Raw genomic sequence first — 16,319 nt, 5'->3', positions numbered from 1 at the left:
TTAAAAAAAATTTTTTGGGCCCTTTTGATTTTAAAAAAGGTTTAAAAAATTTCCGGGCTTTTTATTCATTACAGAGCAAAGGGTTTTCAAGGTATCTGCGCCCAGGTAAAGGCGGGTTGGGGTTTCCCTTCTATTACCCCCTGAGGGGTAATTACTACCAACTAGGATCTCCCTTTTCCCCAATCCCCACCCAGTTATTTTTTGCAAATTAACCCTAAAGGAGAAATACAATGTTCCTACCTCATCTCTCAATTTTCCACAATTCCAGCGGGGAATGTGTTCAGCTTTCCCTAAGGGTCCATATGAAAACTATAGAGACGGGCGACCCTTTGCAATCGACCTTCTGAATAAAAGACCATGTAAACATCGACAGGATCCTCCTTTTATTTGATATAAAAAAAGACGAATCAGCACAGAAGGGGACTAGTTTTTTTCAAAATTTTACTCCATTTACAAATTTTGTTAAGTACCTGCCTACAAGTACGAAAAAGAAGAAAAAAACGATGCAAGGAAACAAATATTGTTTTTTACTGTATTTTCTTTATCTAGAAATTCCCCTTTGGTTTTTCCTACAAAAACAGAAAAATATTGAAAAAGGAACAAAAAACCTTGCAAGGGCAGAATCGAAAACTTTATTTCTCGATTTCCCCCCATTGTTTTTCTCCCCTGTCTACAAATATTGGTAAAAATGGGGGCTGTTGCATCTTTGGGAGACTGCATCTCACCGTGGGACTCGATGTTTTCTTTATGGGAAATGCGCATTCGGGAACCACTTTCTTAGAAAACATCATATATTTTCTTAAATATCCTTTACAAAGAGCAAATTTTTTACTTTGGCAGAATAAAAACGCTATCGACCCTACAATATTTCTGAAAATTTAAATCCAATCATCCCAAATGAAAAAAACACTGGTATGTCTAACACCCTTTTTCACATGTCCAGTTGCTGTGGAGCAGTGGGCTTGGAAAATAAAAAAGCAAAAGGGGAGGCGCCCACCTGCTTTGCAAGAGCTTTTAGTGGTTTTAAAAAATATAGTAACAAAAACGTCTATATGACCAAAATTTCTAAAATTTTTTCCTTTTTGTTACAAGCAAAATTTTCCCAAAAATTTTACCAAATACCTTTCCTCCACAATTTAAGATTTTAAAAGAAAACCCTTTTATACTAAAAAAGTGAAAAAATTAACATGCTTTATCTAAAAATTTTATTACCCCAAACTTTATCTTAATCATTCAAACAGAAAACCACTATGGCATCACAGCCCCTTCGCTGGTTTATATTTGAGAAGATAAAAGTCCCCTAAAAATAGGGACAAGGGCCCGGTAAAAAAAAGTATAATTCGGTTTGTTGATAGTCCTCCTTCCCCCTGCAAACTCACCGCCCCCCCACGCAAAAAAAACCCGCCGCCTTCGCCACCGCCGCCGTGGCGTGCACGTGTGCTTACCCGTGCGCTCACTCACGTTGGCGAGGTATATATGTGCTCTGATAGGGTTTGCCCATGAAGGGGCAGGTGAGAATAGGTAGTTTGCTTTGAAAGATAGCAAAACAAGATTTATAAAAAAATAATTTTCTCAGGCAAACAAGTGATACCTTTAGGCATTTTAGTTTTTTTTTAAAAAAGGGTTTTAATCGTAAGTTATCAAAAACCGATGTCGAAGATGAATCCGGGGTAAAAAACCCCTTTTTTGGTTTAAATTTGTCGGGCCTTGTCCTAAAAACAATTATAAAAGCTTTATAACATGAGCAAAAAAAGTTTTCCGAAAGGAACCTAATTTTTTTAAAAAACAAAATAAAATTTTTATATTTTTATTCTTTTAAAGTTCAATAGTTATTTTTTTGATTTCAATAATTTTTTATTATTTTGTTTTTACATGTAAAAACTTTTTAGAAGACTTTAGATATTCAGTAATTTAACATTTTAGCCCCACATGGTTTTCGCCGATAATGGGGCCCTTTGGGGAGACGCGGCAGTAATCTTAAAATTTTCAGTCGATCAATGAACAATTTTTAGACAAATCCGTTTTCTGTTTTTGGATTTTATTTATTTTCTTATATAGCAGGTTAAATTTGGGAAAAAGAAAAGAAAAAAAAAAAGAAAGAAAGAAAGAAAAAAAAAAATAATTTTATATATATAATTATAATATATTTTTAAAATATATTAAAATACTATATTTTATTTTATATTATATATAATTTTTTATATATATAATATATTACTATAGGTAACATTATTGCATTTTGGGAAAAATTTGATAAATATAAACAGTAAGACTCAGATGCGGTATTTTTTAGCCTCTATCAGAATCTGAATGTTCCTTCCGGAAGAGGAGATTTCCGTATCCGATAGAGGTGACGTTTCCGAAAGACAGCAAGTCATCTCCTGCTATCATCGTATATCTGTCTGCGGATAGGAAAAATAATGGCGAGGAAAGCGAGAAGTAAACTTGAATGAATGATGGAATTACTAAGTTGGCAATCTGTGCAGATTCGATTCTGATAAATGATCGCGACACACGTTTGTAATCTTCCAGAGTTTATTGTGTATTGCAATCATACGAGTTATTAGTTATTGTTTTTTGTATACTACCATTTTTTCTTCGCAAGGAACTTCCAAGCTTGATATGGCTATAAGCATCACCAATTCTAAGTCAAGCCCTGTCCATACATATTTAGTGTCGTGTGAAGTCATGTTATAACTAAATTTATTATTATGATAACTTATTTTACTTCCTCACGGTAAATAAAGCATCACGTTCAGTCGAGGGACGGGGGGGGGGGGGAGCATATGTGGGAGAAGGGAGAGGCCCCACCAACAAGCTAGGACATGTTTGGGAGGGCGAGTCGTGAGCTAGCGGAACGAACAGAAAGATGTGGTGCGAGGACTAGCAACAGAGGGAAGCCCTTCTAGAACTTTCTACCTATCTAGAACAGTCAAATGACTGAAGGGTGCGATTTCCGTGGTAGATATTCATTGACTATGCCAGTTCTTCACGAAAGTAGGCGAGGAAAAATACCTCCCTGGCGTCGCTCTATTGTCCGCCTCTTTCTCACTTCGCCCGTCCATTAATGGCCTTAGTATGTTGGTGAGGTTATTATCCCGTGACGAGTAGGGGTTTTCGCTGACGCCTGTCTGCGGTCGTCCGTCATCTGGGTATTGCCTGGAGTATCATCAGAGTTTAGAAATCTTTAGATAAATAAGACTTTAGAGACATGGATGAACACATTGTTTTTTTTGTTAAGGATGGCAGAAATAGGATAACGTGTTAACATATACATATACATATACTTCAATCACCCTTTGTCAGGGTTCGACTTATAAAAAGGGGAATCAGAGCGGTCAGGTCAACAGAAACACACCAGAGGAAACATACAAAAGGTTTTACTGCTGACACTACATTACACTATATATGCACATAACATAATATATACAAACAGAAGCGAGAGAGAGGATCAGGCGAGGTCACATGGCGGAAGGGGGCACACAAGTCAAAAACAGGAAAAAGCAAAATTTTTTTGGTGGTGCCCTTTTATTTGCCGCGCCGATGAAAAAGGCCGATACCCTCGCCCCCCGGGGTACACCCAATGGGGAAAGGGCCCTAACCCCGCCGTGGAGTGAGGTAAATATCGGCGAAGGTCCAGAGTAACTCCCCGTTGTGACATATCCCCTTCATTTTTCAAAATAATTTTCCCAAGATTGTTTTGATTGTTTTTTAAAAAATTATCTGCCGCGTCAACAGCTAAGGTCTTAGCGGGAATACCTTTTTAAACTAAAAATTAAAATTTTTAAAAAACTTACAAATCTATAAATAAATATTTACAAATAATAATAAATATTTTAAAAAATAAAAGCTAAATTTGTCAAAGTGCATAAAATTATTGAAAAAATTTTGCAAAATTAAAATTTTTATTAAAAATTTTAGTCTCCCAAAGGAAATTATAGACCCTCTATGTCACAACTTCCCCCAATAGTTTTTCAGGTTTGGGGGAGACAAGTACATACGTTTTTTGGTTGAAAAGTTGCACATTTTTCCCACTAATTGCGACGTTAAGGGCTCTTGGTCCTCACAAAGTGCTTCATTTTAGCCATCTTTGGGCCCCCATATCAGTCTTGTGTCCCCCGATTTTTATTCTTGTTTTAAATTTCCCACTTTTGGTTGGGAGGGTCATCCCCAACGGCCAAGGTCACTTAATGCTCGCTTTTGTTTCGGAGGTATGCCTCCTTTGTTCCCCCTTTTATCACGAAGAAAACTTTGATGCGGGTTTTTGGGTGGGTTGGGGGGGAGAGGAAAACGAGCACAAAGGCTGGGGCAGCTGCTTTCCCTTCCCGATCAGCTCGTCATTCCATGATACCCATGCGCTGGCACCCAACATGAGTTTTTTTTTACTTTGGGAATCAGTCAACCCAACTTGAACCTCCCTCATAAGGAATGTGATGATTTAAGCTCTTGATTGTTTAAGGCATACAAGGTCACAAATATCACAACAGAATGGTTTGTAAGATTTAGTCATTTAATGCGAAGGATGGCATTCTCGCAGTGAAGATCGGGGTGCTAGAGAAAGCTGCCAGCAATCTTCCTCGCTCACTGCTGCAAAACCCCGCCTTTTTCAGATTTCAACCATCGTATAATTGCATCTGATCCCCGGTTTTTGAAATGTGCTAAAGAAATTTCTCTCGGATTCTCTTGGATCTCTCCCCTTCCCCCAAATTTCCGCAAACCAGCTCAATTTGATTAGTCCAAGGGAAATTGGGGAAATTCCAACAGCCAGAACCTTATAAACCCAAATTAAGATTTTCCCAAAAGGGGTTCTCATTTCCTACATAGGATCGGTATCTTAAAGGGGGGTTTAAAAAACCAATCTGGATGGGGAGATCCCGGAATCCTTTGTAGTTCGTGTAGTAAATCAGGTTCATTTTTCTCGGTGTAATAAAAAGAGGGGTTCTCCCTCTCAGCATAGGGGGACTCCCGGGTAAGACCTGAAACCCCCAGTAAGATTCTGAGAGTTTCATTAAAACCGAGCAAACCCCCGTAAAACGGGGGAGTTGCAGAGAATAAGCTCCAATCCAAACAAAGTTACTACGAATAAGCGCTCGGTAAAGCCGTAGTGCTTTTTGGCGGCTGCCCCAAGATAGAGTGAAAAACCCCGAAAAATACAAAGTGCTTTTGTAGTTTTACTTTCAACTTTTTGATGTGAGGCACCCATGTAAGTCATGAGTCAAAAATTAGACCCAAGTACTTCCCTCTTGGACAAATTGCAGGGGTTGCTTAATGAGGAAGGATGAATTTTCCTCGTTTGGGGAAGTTAGGGGTCTTGTTTGGGGGGAAAAATTTGAACCCATGTTTGGTGTCCTGTAAAACCCTGATTTATTGCACCCTGCATGTGTCCTTGCACACCGTAAGTTTCCCCCTGAGCAGTACAGTGTAAATTCCATAAGATTACATGGACAGAACTTGGAACAGCCTTTAAATGCATTATAGAATGGAAAAACGGGTCACACTAAGACACTCCTGTGGGCCCCCTTCCACTGATCTTCAGATTAGAGAAACGTTCCCACCCAAACTCTAAATTTTCCTGTTAGAAAGGGAAATTTTGTATAAAGGTGGGTAATGCTCCTTTTAAAGCAATGTCATACAACTTCTTGGATCCAGTTTTTCCAATAGTACAAAACCTTTTAAAGGGGTCAAAAAGACTGCATCAGGGGACGTCGCTGGCAAAGGGAAAATTTGTAAGCATTTCCATCCTTAAAAGTGCATCTGGGTCGATCTAACTTCTAAACCCATATTATAGGATCGGGTTTTTCCCTTTTTTCCTACATCATGTCACCTGAATTTTACCTTTTTTCCCCATCATTTCGATGCAGCTGGTGAGGGAAATTTGGGTCTGTAATTTCCCTGGTGTGGAAAATCCTTGCCGGGTTTAGGGACAGGAAAAATTATAGACTCTTCCAGGGGATGGCAGTACCCCCCTAATACCTTTTTAAAGGCCAACAAGAATTTTTTGGGGATCTCTCGGTAAGGAGATATCATTTGGCAGGGAATATCGTCCTTCCTGGGGAGTTTACGGCAGAGCTCAAAGCAGAGCCATCCCCTTTGCTAAAAAAATGGCAAGTTGTTGGAAGTTCTGCTGCAGTCCTACTGAAAAAAGCACTGGGTGTTTTTTCCTGTTCGCCAAAAGAGGGAGAATGGGGCAGGTAAGATGCTCCAGAAGATCTCTGCCAGGGATTTAGCTAGTCTTTAGCAACATTTTTTTTACTGTGATGATTTCCCCCATCAATTTTCAAAGCGGGTGGTGACAGGAGTGCTTTTTCCCAGGATCTTACGCACCTTTGTCCCATCCCATGCAAAGGGGGCCCGGGTTAATCAAGGAGACATACTGTCCCATGACGTCCGTCTGGCCCCCTTAGCCCCCGCCTGGCCTTGGGTCGGGTCTTTTTGTAATGGGTCAAGGTTACATCACTGGGCGTCGTTTCAACTGCCTTAAGCAGCTTTTTTGCTCTGACAGCTTGTTTTCATTTATCAGACCCCAGGTACAGAGGTCGACGGTAATGTCCGCTATTTTGGGAAAAGGATGTTCTGCTGCAAAGGGGAAATTGTGATGTGAATGATTAACAGCATCTTTAACCCGGAAATCATTTACAGATCCTGCAATACGATTGATCTAAAAAGATTCCAGTCCGCATGTTCAAGTCGCCATCTCTGCCTCCATGGCTGGAAAAACCATTCACCTCCTCCAAAATTTGGAAAAAGATCGCTTCCATGTAAGTCTTCCATAAACTGCCCAATGAAATTCTCTTGAATCAGGGGAGACAATGACGGTCTTTTTGGAGAATGTCCAGTTGAATTTTGGAAAAGTGTGGGAGTGTCACGTTCAATAAAAAATGCATCTACTCTTAGGGGGCAAGGACTCCAAGGCCCTTTCCCCAAGGGTTGCACAAAGGCTCCCCCCGAGGTGATGCCGGGCCATTTAAATTCCCCAAAAGTAAAAATGGGTGTGGCAACTGCCCAAGTAGATTTCCAAATCATTTATGTTGAGATTATGTGGAGGAAGGGAGATAAATGAACAGTGTAAGGTGTGTCAAGCCTATTCTCCAAAACCCTTTAGCAGTGTTGTCTGCAGGTGGATGGCCCGAAAGGGAAAATCTTGAGTACCTTTCGCTATCCTCCATGAGGTCATTGTCAAAAATCCCATAAGGCTTGAATTTGGGAACCCTTAGGGAAAGGATGATTTTCCCGGTCATAATCTCTTTTAGGGATACACAAACTGGGTTTCATGAAACTTCAGTGTTGCAGTTCTTCCCCTTTTCAGAATTCCCCGACAGTTTTCCCTTGGATTAGGTATCAGTTTTTAAAATATTTTTTATAAGGGTTTTTGGGAGCCCCTTTGGAAGGTTTTTCCCTACACCTTTTGGCTGTCCCTTTCCTGGGTCTTGGGGGGTTTTTAGGGGGTTTTTTACCCCTGGAACTAGTTTCCACGGTTCCTTTGACGGCTCAGGATTTCTTTGCCTGGACAAAGAACGGACCTGAGCCTTTGTTCAGGGCATTCTCCTACAGCAGAGGCCCCGTGGTTGGGGGCAGCTGGACTGTCATGTTTAGACCCCTGGAGCCCCTGCGGCTCCAAAGACCCCACTTTAAATGGGGCTTTGAAAAGACTCAGGATTCCTTTGCCCGGGGCCAAAGGGGCAAACCCGAGCCTTTGGGGTTTAGGGGGGATTTGCCTGCAGCAGAGGCCCCCGGGGATTGGGGCGCTGGGGTGTCACCCTTTAGGTCTGGAGCCCCACTTGGCTCCCAAAGACCTTATTGGGGGGAGGGTCTTCAAAGACCCCCATCCTACTCCGTTCTGGTGGAATCAAGAGGGAGTTTCAGCAAATTGGGGAGAGGGTTTTAAAAAAGTGGCAGATGTGGGGTAAAAAGCATTGGAGGGAAGGGTGGTGGGGGAAAGGGGGATGGGCCAAACCGAAGCAAAGGATTACTGGCTGTGCAAACAGCAAGGGGCACGTCGCTTTTTTCTGGAAAATAAATTTCTCCTTGTCCTTTTTATCAATACTTTTTTCTCAAATTTACTTTTACACGCTTTGAAGAACTTTATATTCTTTGCAGTGTAAAAGCATATTGGACCTGGACGTTTCACTCCCTTTATGACCTGTCGTACCACACTTAAAAACATATTTTGGTTTCCCTTTTTCCTTAAAAAGGCAAGAGTTGGTCCCTGCCCATAACCCTGGCAGTGGGAAACACCGCATGGGTTTGGGAAATATGGCTTTACCTTGAGGGGTACCATGCCAAAATTAAATGATTTTGGAAGGACCAACGTATTTAAAAATTTGAAGGAGAGTGGTGTAGCGTTTTCCAAAAACCGTCAACTTTTTTCTTAAAACGTTTTTTCTGCCCCTACATTAAAATTTTCTAGTTCCTTAAAAGTTTCTCCCAGAATACCTATCAGGTCTCGGGAAAAAAACAATTCCCTTACACTGATTTAGGGTTTTTTGAGGAGAACATGAAACTTTAGCCCCCGGGAATGTCGCATTTCGCACGCAGACGGTCACTCTCGTCTGGGACGAAACCTACCCATTAGGTCCACTCCTGTGGGGTGATGCGAGGATCCGTTGACATACTTCAACAATTTTTCGATGTATTCGAAAATTAAAATCCATGATTGATCACTTTAATGGTCTTCCCTACTAGGTACTTTCTATATGAAAGTTTCAATTTTCCGGTAAGATTTCCTTTGTGGGTTGAGGAGGATTTTCCCCCTTCTTACCTGGTTTTGGGAAACCCGGGGAACCCATTCGATTCCCCTTTTGCCCTTTTAAGTGGAAAAGGTTAAAGTGACAATAGGTTTCCCCAAAGGGGAAAGGTCGGGGGGTTGCGTAGTCGTAGGGAGAGAGCGACTTTTTAAATTTTAGTACCAAAAAATTGGGAAATTTTTCATTTCCTCACCCCCCACCCCCCAGGGGGCCCCAACCCAGGGCAAAACTTAGTTGGGCCAAAAACTCCCAACAGCCACAGGGTAATGAGGAAAAATTTCCAACCACTATTACAGTATATGGCAGTCGCGGGACCCTTCGCTACCGAAAATAGTACCTGTTGACCCAGCCAATTTGACCAGCCCATTTACTTTACCCGGGCCCTTTATCAAGCCGCCCGTCAAACCCGAATAAAGGACCAAAAGGGGGGTTTTTGCTAGCTGCAGGGCGCAGCGTGCACATCGCCAACCTCCAGGACTCCTGTTCCTGGTAATACGGATGCCAGCACGCAAACACACGTGGGAAGTTCTCCTGGCCAAAATGGAATGAACCAGGGGTGGTGCACCATCCCCTCTATAGGCCCTTTGGTGCACCCGGAAGCCTTTTTTTTTTCATCCCTCACTGGTGACCCCTCCAGTATGGGGAGCCCTCTGGTCCGGCTCACCAGATCATTGGGACCTCAAGCCCCCCCACCGCGGCAAGGCGGCTTCCATTAGGGGGGAATCTTCCAAGAATTGAAGATTATTTTGAGTGCGCCACAACTGCGAGATGCCTACACCGAGGCTCCGAGGTCCTGCCCTTCCATCACCCACACTCCCCCGGCGATCACGGTCCTGCCTTCTGTCGAACTTGCTGCACCGTTGCTCCTCCACCAGTCTCTCTACTCCCGGTAGCTTCTCCGGTGTCTCCTCGGCAGGCAGCCCTCCAGTATGTCCTCGGCAGGCAGCTCCTCCAGCAGTCCGTTGCCCACCAGACCCTTGGACGGGCATCCCACGCCAACTGGTCGTTCGGGTGCACGTCCAGCACCCACCAGTTGCTTCTCCTGCACGTCCTCGGCAGGTAGATCCTCCGGTCCTTCCTGGGCAGGCAGCTCCTCCAGGGTATCCTTGGCAGGTAGTTCCTCCGGTCCTTCCTGGGCAGGCAGCTCCTCCAGGGTATCCTCGGCGTGTAACTCCTCCGTGCAGGCGGCTCCTCCGGCGCGTCCTGTGCAGGCGGCTCCTCCGGTGCAACTTCGACAGGTAGCTCTTCCGACAGCCCGATGCTCACCGTATCCTTGGGCAGGCATCCCACGCCAACTGGTCGTTTGGCTGTACATCCCCAACCAACCCGCTGCGACGGGTCCTTGGGCAGACGGATCGCGTCCAGGTGCGACTCCATGGTCAGTCGCTCCTCTGGCCAGCGTTCTACTCCCGGGACTTGAGTTTCGCGGACGACGTGCTCCCTCGCATAAGGAGGGCCAGAGCAAGTCCAAAAGCGGGGACCCACGTTCCTCCATAGCGCTTGCTCTGCCTCCCGACGCCTGTCCTCTTCGAGGTTCCTGCGACGCTGCTCTTCCCACAGCTGCCTCTGTATCTCTCGTTTCCGGTAGTACAGGGCTAGCTGCTTGCGTCTGATCCTCTCCTGTTCCTGTATGTAATGTAAAAAGACCATGCTTTCAAAGCCCAGCAGTTCACCTTCCTTCACGTAGTTCCTCATAGTGCCGTTTTCCAGACCGTCTGATCCTGGCAAGGTCGCCAATGTCAGTGGAAACACACCAGAGGAAACATACAAACATTTTTCTTTCTCTAAGTTAGGTAAAAGGAAGATTTTCCCTCCCTTATTATGAGGTATGAGATTTTTTTTTTTGTTCCCAAACAAATGTCATTTAGAAAACATGCCAGAGGACATACTGGAGGAGCTGCCCGCTTTTTCCCCCTTTAGGACTGTGATTTTCGACCCTTTCTCCATAAAATACCTCCTCGACTGAATGTTGCTCGTCATATTTTACTGCCAGGTAAAAAAACAAGAATATCTAATGTAGACGCTTAACAGGAAAAAGAAAGTACCTTTATTTTTTTATATTTTGCAAAGAATGTTTTGATTAGGAAATGTTGATAACTTGGTTTAAGAAAAGATTTTAAAAAACACATCAAACATTATCAGTTGGAAATTTGCATGCTGTCTGCTAAGATCTATCGCATCGCGGGTGCCATGTATATTTTTACTCCCTCAGGTAAAAATACCCAAGGTCAAAAATTCCTGCTTTAGGTTAATTTGTCTGTCTTTGTACAATACATGAACAATTATAAAAGCTTTATAACATGAGGGGCAAACAAGTTATATTATTTTACTTAAATTTTTTTCATATTTCATATAAGTTCTTGGTTTTGATAAAGAGTCAGTTGCTAAAAAGGGGGAAATGTGTTATCAATTAGTCAAAGCCTTCTTTTCGTACAAGTGTTTTGTTTTTTGAAGATAGAAATAGTTTGCATGGGTCTTTAAATGTTTTCGCCACTACAGCAACTAGTGACATAGTGAAAAATTTATTTGGCATGATTGTATATTAAGTTATTCAGAAAATATTGAAGAGGTCATGTAGCAAGTTTTATTCAGTGTCGACGTAAAGATATTTCTCTCTTTGAAAAAGATTTAAGAAAATATATGCATGTATTACTTGAATATAAGGCCGCGGTGGCCGAGTGGCTAGAGCATCGGACTCAAGACTGTCACGACGGCAATCTGAGTTCGAGGGTTCGAGTCACCGACCGGCGCGTTGTTCCCTTGGGCAAGGAACTTCACTTCGATTGCCTACCTAGCCACTGAGTGGACAGGCCAGCCCAAGTCAGTGCTGGTCCCAAGCCCGGATAAATAGAGAGAATGATCACCTAAAAAGGTAACATTGGCACTCTCCGTGGAAAGGAACTGGGGACCCTACCACGTACTGACTCCAATATCATCAACATGAAAACTACAATTAAATATCATGCTGTGACCATGGCGGCTCAAACATGAACCTACCGTTAATAATAGAAATTACTTGAATGCGCGTTTCCCGATAAAGTAAATCATAGACACAAAAGTATATTTGCTAGGTAAATGAAACTACAATAACTAACAATATTTCTTACCGTTGCATCGTTCTTTGTCTTCCTGTATGCTTGTAGGCAGGTACTATACACAAATTTCGTAGACGAGAGTAAATTACTGAAAGAGCTAGTCCACCTGTGCTGATTCATCTTTTTATATATCAATATAAAATGGGGGATCCATAATCGATGTTTACACTGGTCTTTTTATATCAGAAGGTATTAATTAATATGCAAGGATACGCCCGTCTGCCTTTAGTTATACATATAGACCTTAAGGGAAAGCTGAATACATTCCCTTATTTGCATTGGGTCGACACGTGGGGCAGGTGGTGACGCTAGTTGGTAGATGATTAGGTGTTCAGGCGTAAATATGAGGGGAAACTCGAACCCAGCTTTGACCTCATGCAGATACCTTGAAACCCCTATTAATGCTCTCTAAATAGAATAAAACCAGCGTCTTTTCAATCTATTAGGCAATTTACTTGTTAGTTTTATAAGCATGAAACGTGCAAACATAGGACGTCTTTGTGTAAGCTTGAAAGTTATAATAAAGGCATATTGAGTACAACAAATTTGATAATCCTTTTCAAAAAACTGTATTTTTATTATGAAAATGCATTTGGGATGTAAGAACGACTAGTATAACATGTAAAAGCTTATTAATCGCTCGCCCACAAAGCTATTCGTATTAGACCTTTGATATAATATGCATTTGTAAACATTTTAAAGATTGATTATAGTCTTTGCGATTATTCTTTTTTACATATGTGCATGGAGTGAGAAATGGACTTTGTCAGATGCATACATTTGTTGTCCTATATAATGCGAATATTATCAATCTCAATATGGGTTGCACCTCAAGACGAGATTGCACCGCCGCCATCATTGCCTCTGAGCAAGAAGTGGTTGTATTATCATCGTCGTTATATGGAACTCGACCGATATGATTTGCGTTTGTGTCTGTTTGTTTGTACTAAAGGCTTATTTGAAGACAATAATAAAGGTATGAAAGCAACGAAGCCGTTTGGCTTCAATGAAATCTTATTATTGGGATGCTTGTTGGAAAGCTAAATGTAATTATCGGATCAATACCAATGATCCCTTTTCAGATTAATATTCTTAACCCGTATCGCATCCTGAGACTAGCTGAGAATACCAATTTTACCCTCTTTTGACGATCCGTGGGTGAGCACGCTGTGTCTGGGTGGGAGGTAGGGGTGAGGATGGGAGGGAAGGGGAACTCTTGTGACTGTTTGTTTGTTTGTTTCCTTTTCTTACTATTATTGCTTTGTAATGGGGTATGGAGGAATGCAGGGCAGGGGCGGTAGGAAGGGAAGGTGGAGTCACCTGTTCTCGGGTCAACACCTTGAATTTGGTCATTACCTGGCCCAAGTTCTATCCGTCCTGCAGTTGGCCTGATGGGGTGGGGTGTGGGGGGGGTGGTAGGTTCTTTCCTTTCCGCGGTTATTTGTTATTGACTATGAGGGGTAAACACTCGTCTGTAACACAGTCATATGTCGAGTCAGTTACAAGTTCAAACATGAAGTATATTGCGGTGCAAGATGGGGGGAGGGTCATCTGTAGCACCTGGTATCGGGACCTTTGCCTATGTCAGCAGCTGGATGCATGTTTGTTTGTTTGTGTGCTTCTTCTTCCTCTTATTCTTCTTCTTATTATTGCTTTGGAGAGGAGGGGAGGGGGAGAGGAGCCCTTCAGGTGTGCAGATGCTTTATCATGGAATTATTCTATATCACATCAGGTCAATAAGGGCAAATAATTAACCTAACGTTTGCTTGCGTAGTTTCATTAATTAGGAGGGGTGGTCACTCGTCTGTGACAGGGTCAAATATCGATCCAGGTAGAAGTTCAAACACAGTGAGTATTGCGGGACAGGGTGGGAGGGGAGGGGAGAGATGATGGAGGTGGGTTATCTGTGACACCTGGCATCGGGCTGGATTATGATAGCCTCATTCATTAGAAGGGGTGATCACATAGATGTAAACATAGAGTAAAAAGTACTTTTTATGAATGAGCCGAAAACCCTAAGCTGTTTGTAACAAGGAGTGTGATTATTAGAAAATGAAAGACCAACAAGTGCACTAGTATCTACTTTTGGAAACCACGTAAGTCATTTCATCGTTAATTTTCTTCAAACAATTGATAACAAAACATGTTGTATCGGTCATCATTGACTTTGTAGTAGGAGGTGAGGCAGTATGCCCCACTTCTTTCAACACAATAATTTTCAATTATAGCTGCATATTTCTTCAAACATGAAAAGTCTTCATTATTTAAACATATATGTATGGTAGCTTAATGAAATAAAAATCTTTGCAAAATCGTTGATACCTTTGTAAATGCCTCTCGTGGGCTGTGGCTACACCATCTAGTAGCGACTAACCGAACTAATGTAGCGACCGTGTTTTCGCCACCAAATACTTATTAAATAAACAGAAAGCAGTTTACATATTCTTCTCTGGTTATTTCACTGGGAGATAAATTGCTTTCCCTCATTCAAGTGTTGCTGCCTCTATTTGCAATTTTAGCTTACCTTGCGTCCATTTTGAAAAAAGTGTCACTTGGCAGCCTCGCTTTCACCTCGGATTTCCCATAGGTCATTTTGACGTCATATACCATCGGACATATTTTCTTTCTTGTTTAGCATATACTAGGATTAGCCGCGAAATGAATATTCAGGAATTTATAAAGATTCATTATCATAAAAAGTATCAAATATATGATTTCGTGTGTTTTATTTTCTATGTTGTTCCTCTTTCTTCAAACTACTTAAGTTCCGAGTGAAGAAACAAGCGTTCAGATGACTTTTCACACACCGGGAAATAAGTATTCCTATCGTATACATATTAAGATTGTGTATCAAAGCTTTGACATGGACTGACAAATACATAGGAAATAATATAAATTCATATGTGTCAGATAAAAGTAGAGAGCGAGATTAAATTCCTGTTTTATCAGAATAAAAAGCAAACCTGTGTTTCCTCTCTCAGCTGATTGAAAATTATGGTCAGATTTTAGACAAGATAAAAAGCATTCAGAATAATGAAAAGAATTATACATACTGTTTAGCTACTCATCACCGAACATTGACTTCGTAATTTTATAAACATCACACACACGTACACACCACACCACACTCAACACCATTTACTCAAAGTACAGCGTGATAATGAACTCTTCGAATAAGCCTGCAGGGAAGATATGCAAAATATCCATAATGAAGAACAGACTGGTAAACGGAAATGCAATTTAACGATAATAATATTTCTTGTTCTATCCAGTAACTCGTATGTGCATTTGTGATGTGACATCCGGCTGGTCTTAACCAACTGACTGCCGCAAATCGTTAACAGAAAGCCGACTAATCCTTGCATGGCGGTCGGGTTTTGTTACACTAGCAAACCTCTGCGCTGGCGGCGTGCAATACAAAGCAGTCACGAACAAGTCTGTAGGCTTGTGTCACCTAAACAGTAACAACTTATTATCTAATCAAATAAATAACAACTCTCCGGAAGGGTTAATATCCGTATTAGTGATTTGATCATCATTTAATGCTTTACTTTTTAGGTCAAAGTTAAAATTGGGGATTCGCATTTATCCGACACTGAATCTTTTCATTGTACTAACTAACATTTAGAAATGCTGTTCATTATACAAAAGTGCATCTAAGTTTTCATTTATCTTTTTTTCACATTACCCCTTTGCATGCTTCTATTTGTCAAGCAAGTTGCGTTCTTTACATGTATTATGAATTCATTTTGCGTAGTTAAAATGCATATCAAAAACGATAAGCTCCGATAAACATGAATGTGTTGGTTCTGAGAGAGGGAAGGGCAACTGCTGCTCTGTGCATTCTCTCACGCTTCTCATAACATCTTTCGTGTAAGCGGACTACTGACGTCACGTGGGAAAGCAATAATTTTGGTAGATGTATAAATTACGCACTCGGCAAGGAGGGCCGCAGACACTGCCAAGAGCTGTGCACTTCGAAACCCGAATACAATGCGCGCATCATTATTCTTCCTGGCGGTAGCCCTTAGCGCCGCGGCTGCAGAATTGGAGGATAGTTGCCTAGCCTGCATGTGTTACGTGAGGCACTACTCTTTGTTGCGTTGTAACTGAATTTTGTGGAATCGTTCAGTCACTCTAATATCAGTATATTCTCAGCGAGCGATTTTGAGAAATAAATAATAGACTAATATTCCCGTGATAAAGGATCAAACACACATTATCAATAAAATACCAGATTGGGCCTGTGTAAACACGCACACGCACTCATTAATTGTGTGCTCAGTGAGCTCAGGTGTCCAAGTGATTAGAATCCCAACGATTCGGAACAGACAAGGGGAAATGGGTCAAATTTGGAAGTCGTGGATCGACCTTAGCCAGCCATTCTATTCTGTTCCCTCTGCGTTGTTTCAGGTATCCAGTAGTGGCTGCGTCATGCCAGATGGAGTGTGCAGGAACACTGCATGGTCAGAAGTGTGTG

General features: G+C 41.9%; 1 protein-coding gene across 1 annotated transcript in view; it reads left to right on the top strand.

Moving 5' to 3' along the window:
• Positions 1–15,771: 15,771 nt before the first annotated feature.
• Positions 15,772–16,319, top strand: part of LOC119584435 (lysozyme-like) — a 2,039-nt gene continuing 1,491 nt past the window's right edge. Inside the window, exons 1-2 of the mRNA XM_037933034.1 lie at positions 15,772–15,919; positions 16,253–16,319. The exon at positions 16,253–16,319 is cut by the window's right edge and continues 54 nt beyond it. Coding sequence (XP_037788962.1) covers positions 15,833–15,919; positions 16,253–16,319 — 154 coding nt within the window. The 5' untranslated portion in view covers positions 15,772–15,832. The remainder of the gene's footprint in view (positions 15,920–16,252) is intronic.

This window comes from Penaeus monodon, chromosome 18 (assembly GCF_015228065.2).
Source record: "Penaeus monodon isolate SGIC_2016 chromosome 18, NSTDA_Pmon_1, whole genome shotgun sequence".
In the NCBI taxonomy this organism is placed as follows: Eukaryota; Metazoa; Arthropoda; class Malacostraca; order Decapoda; family Penaeidae; genus Penaeus; species Penaeus monodon.
This window is presented reverse-complemented; position numbering and strand designations above follow the sequence as displayed.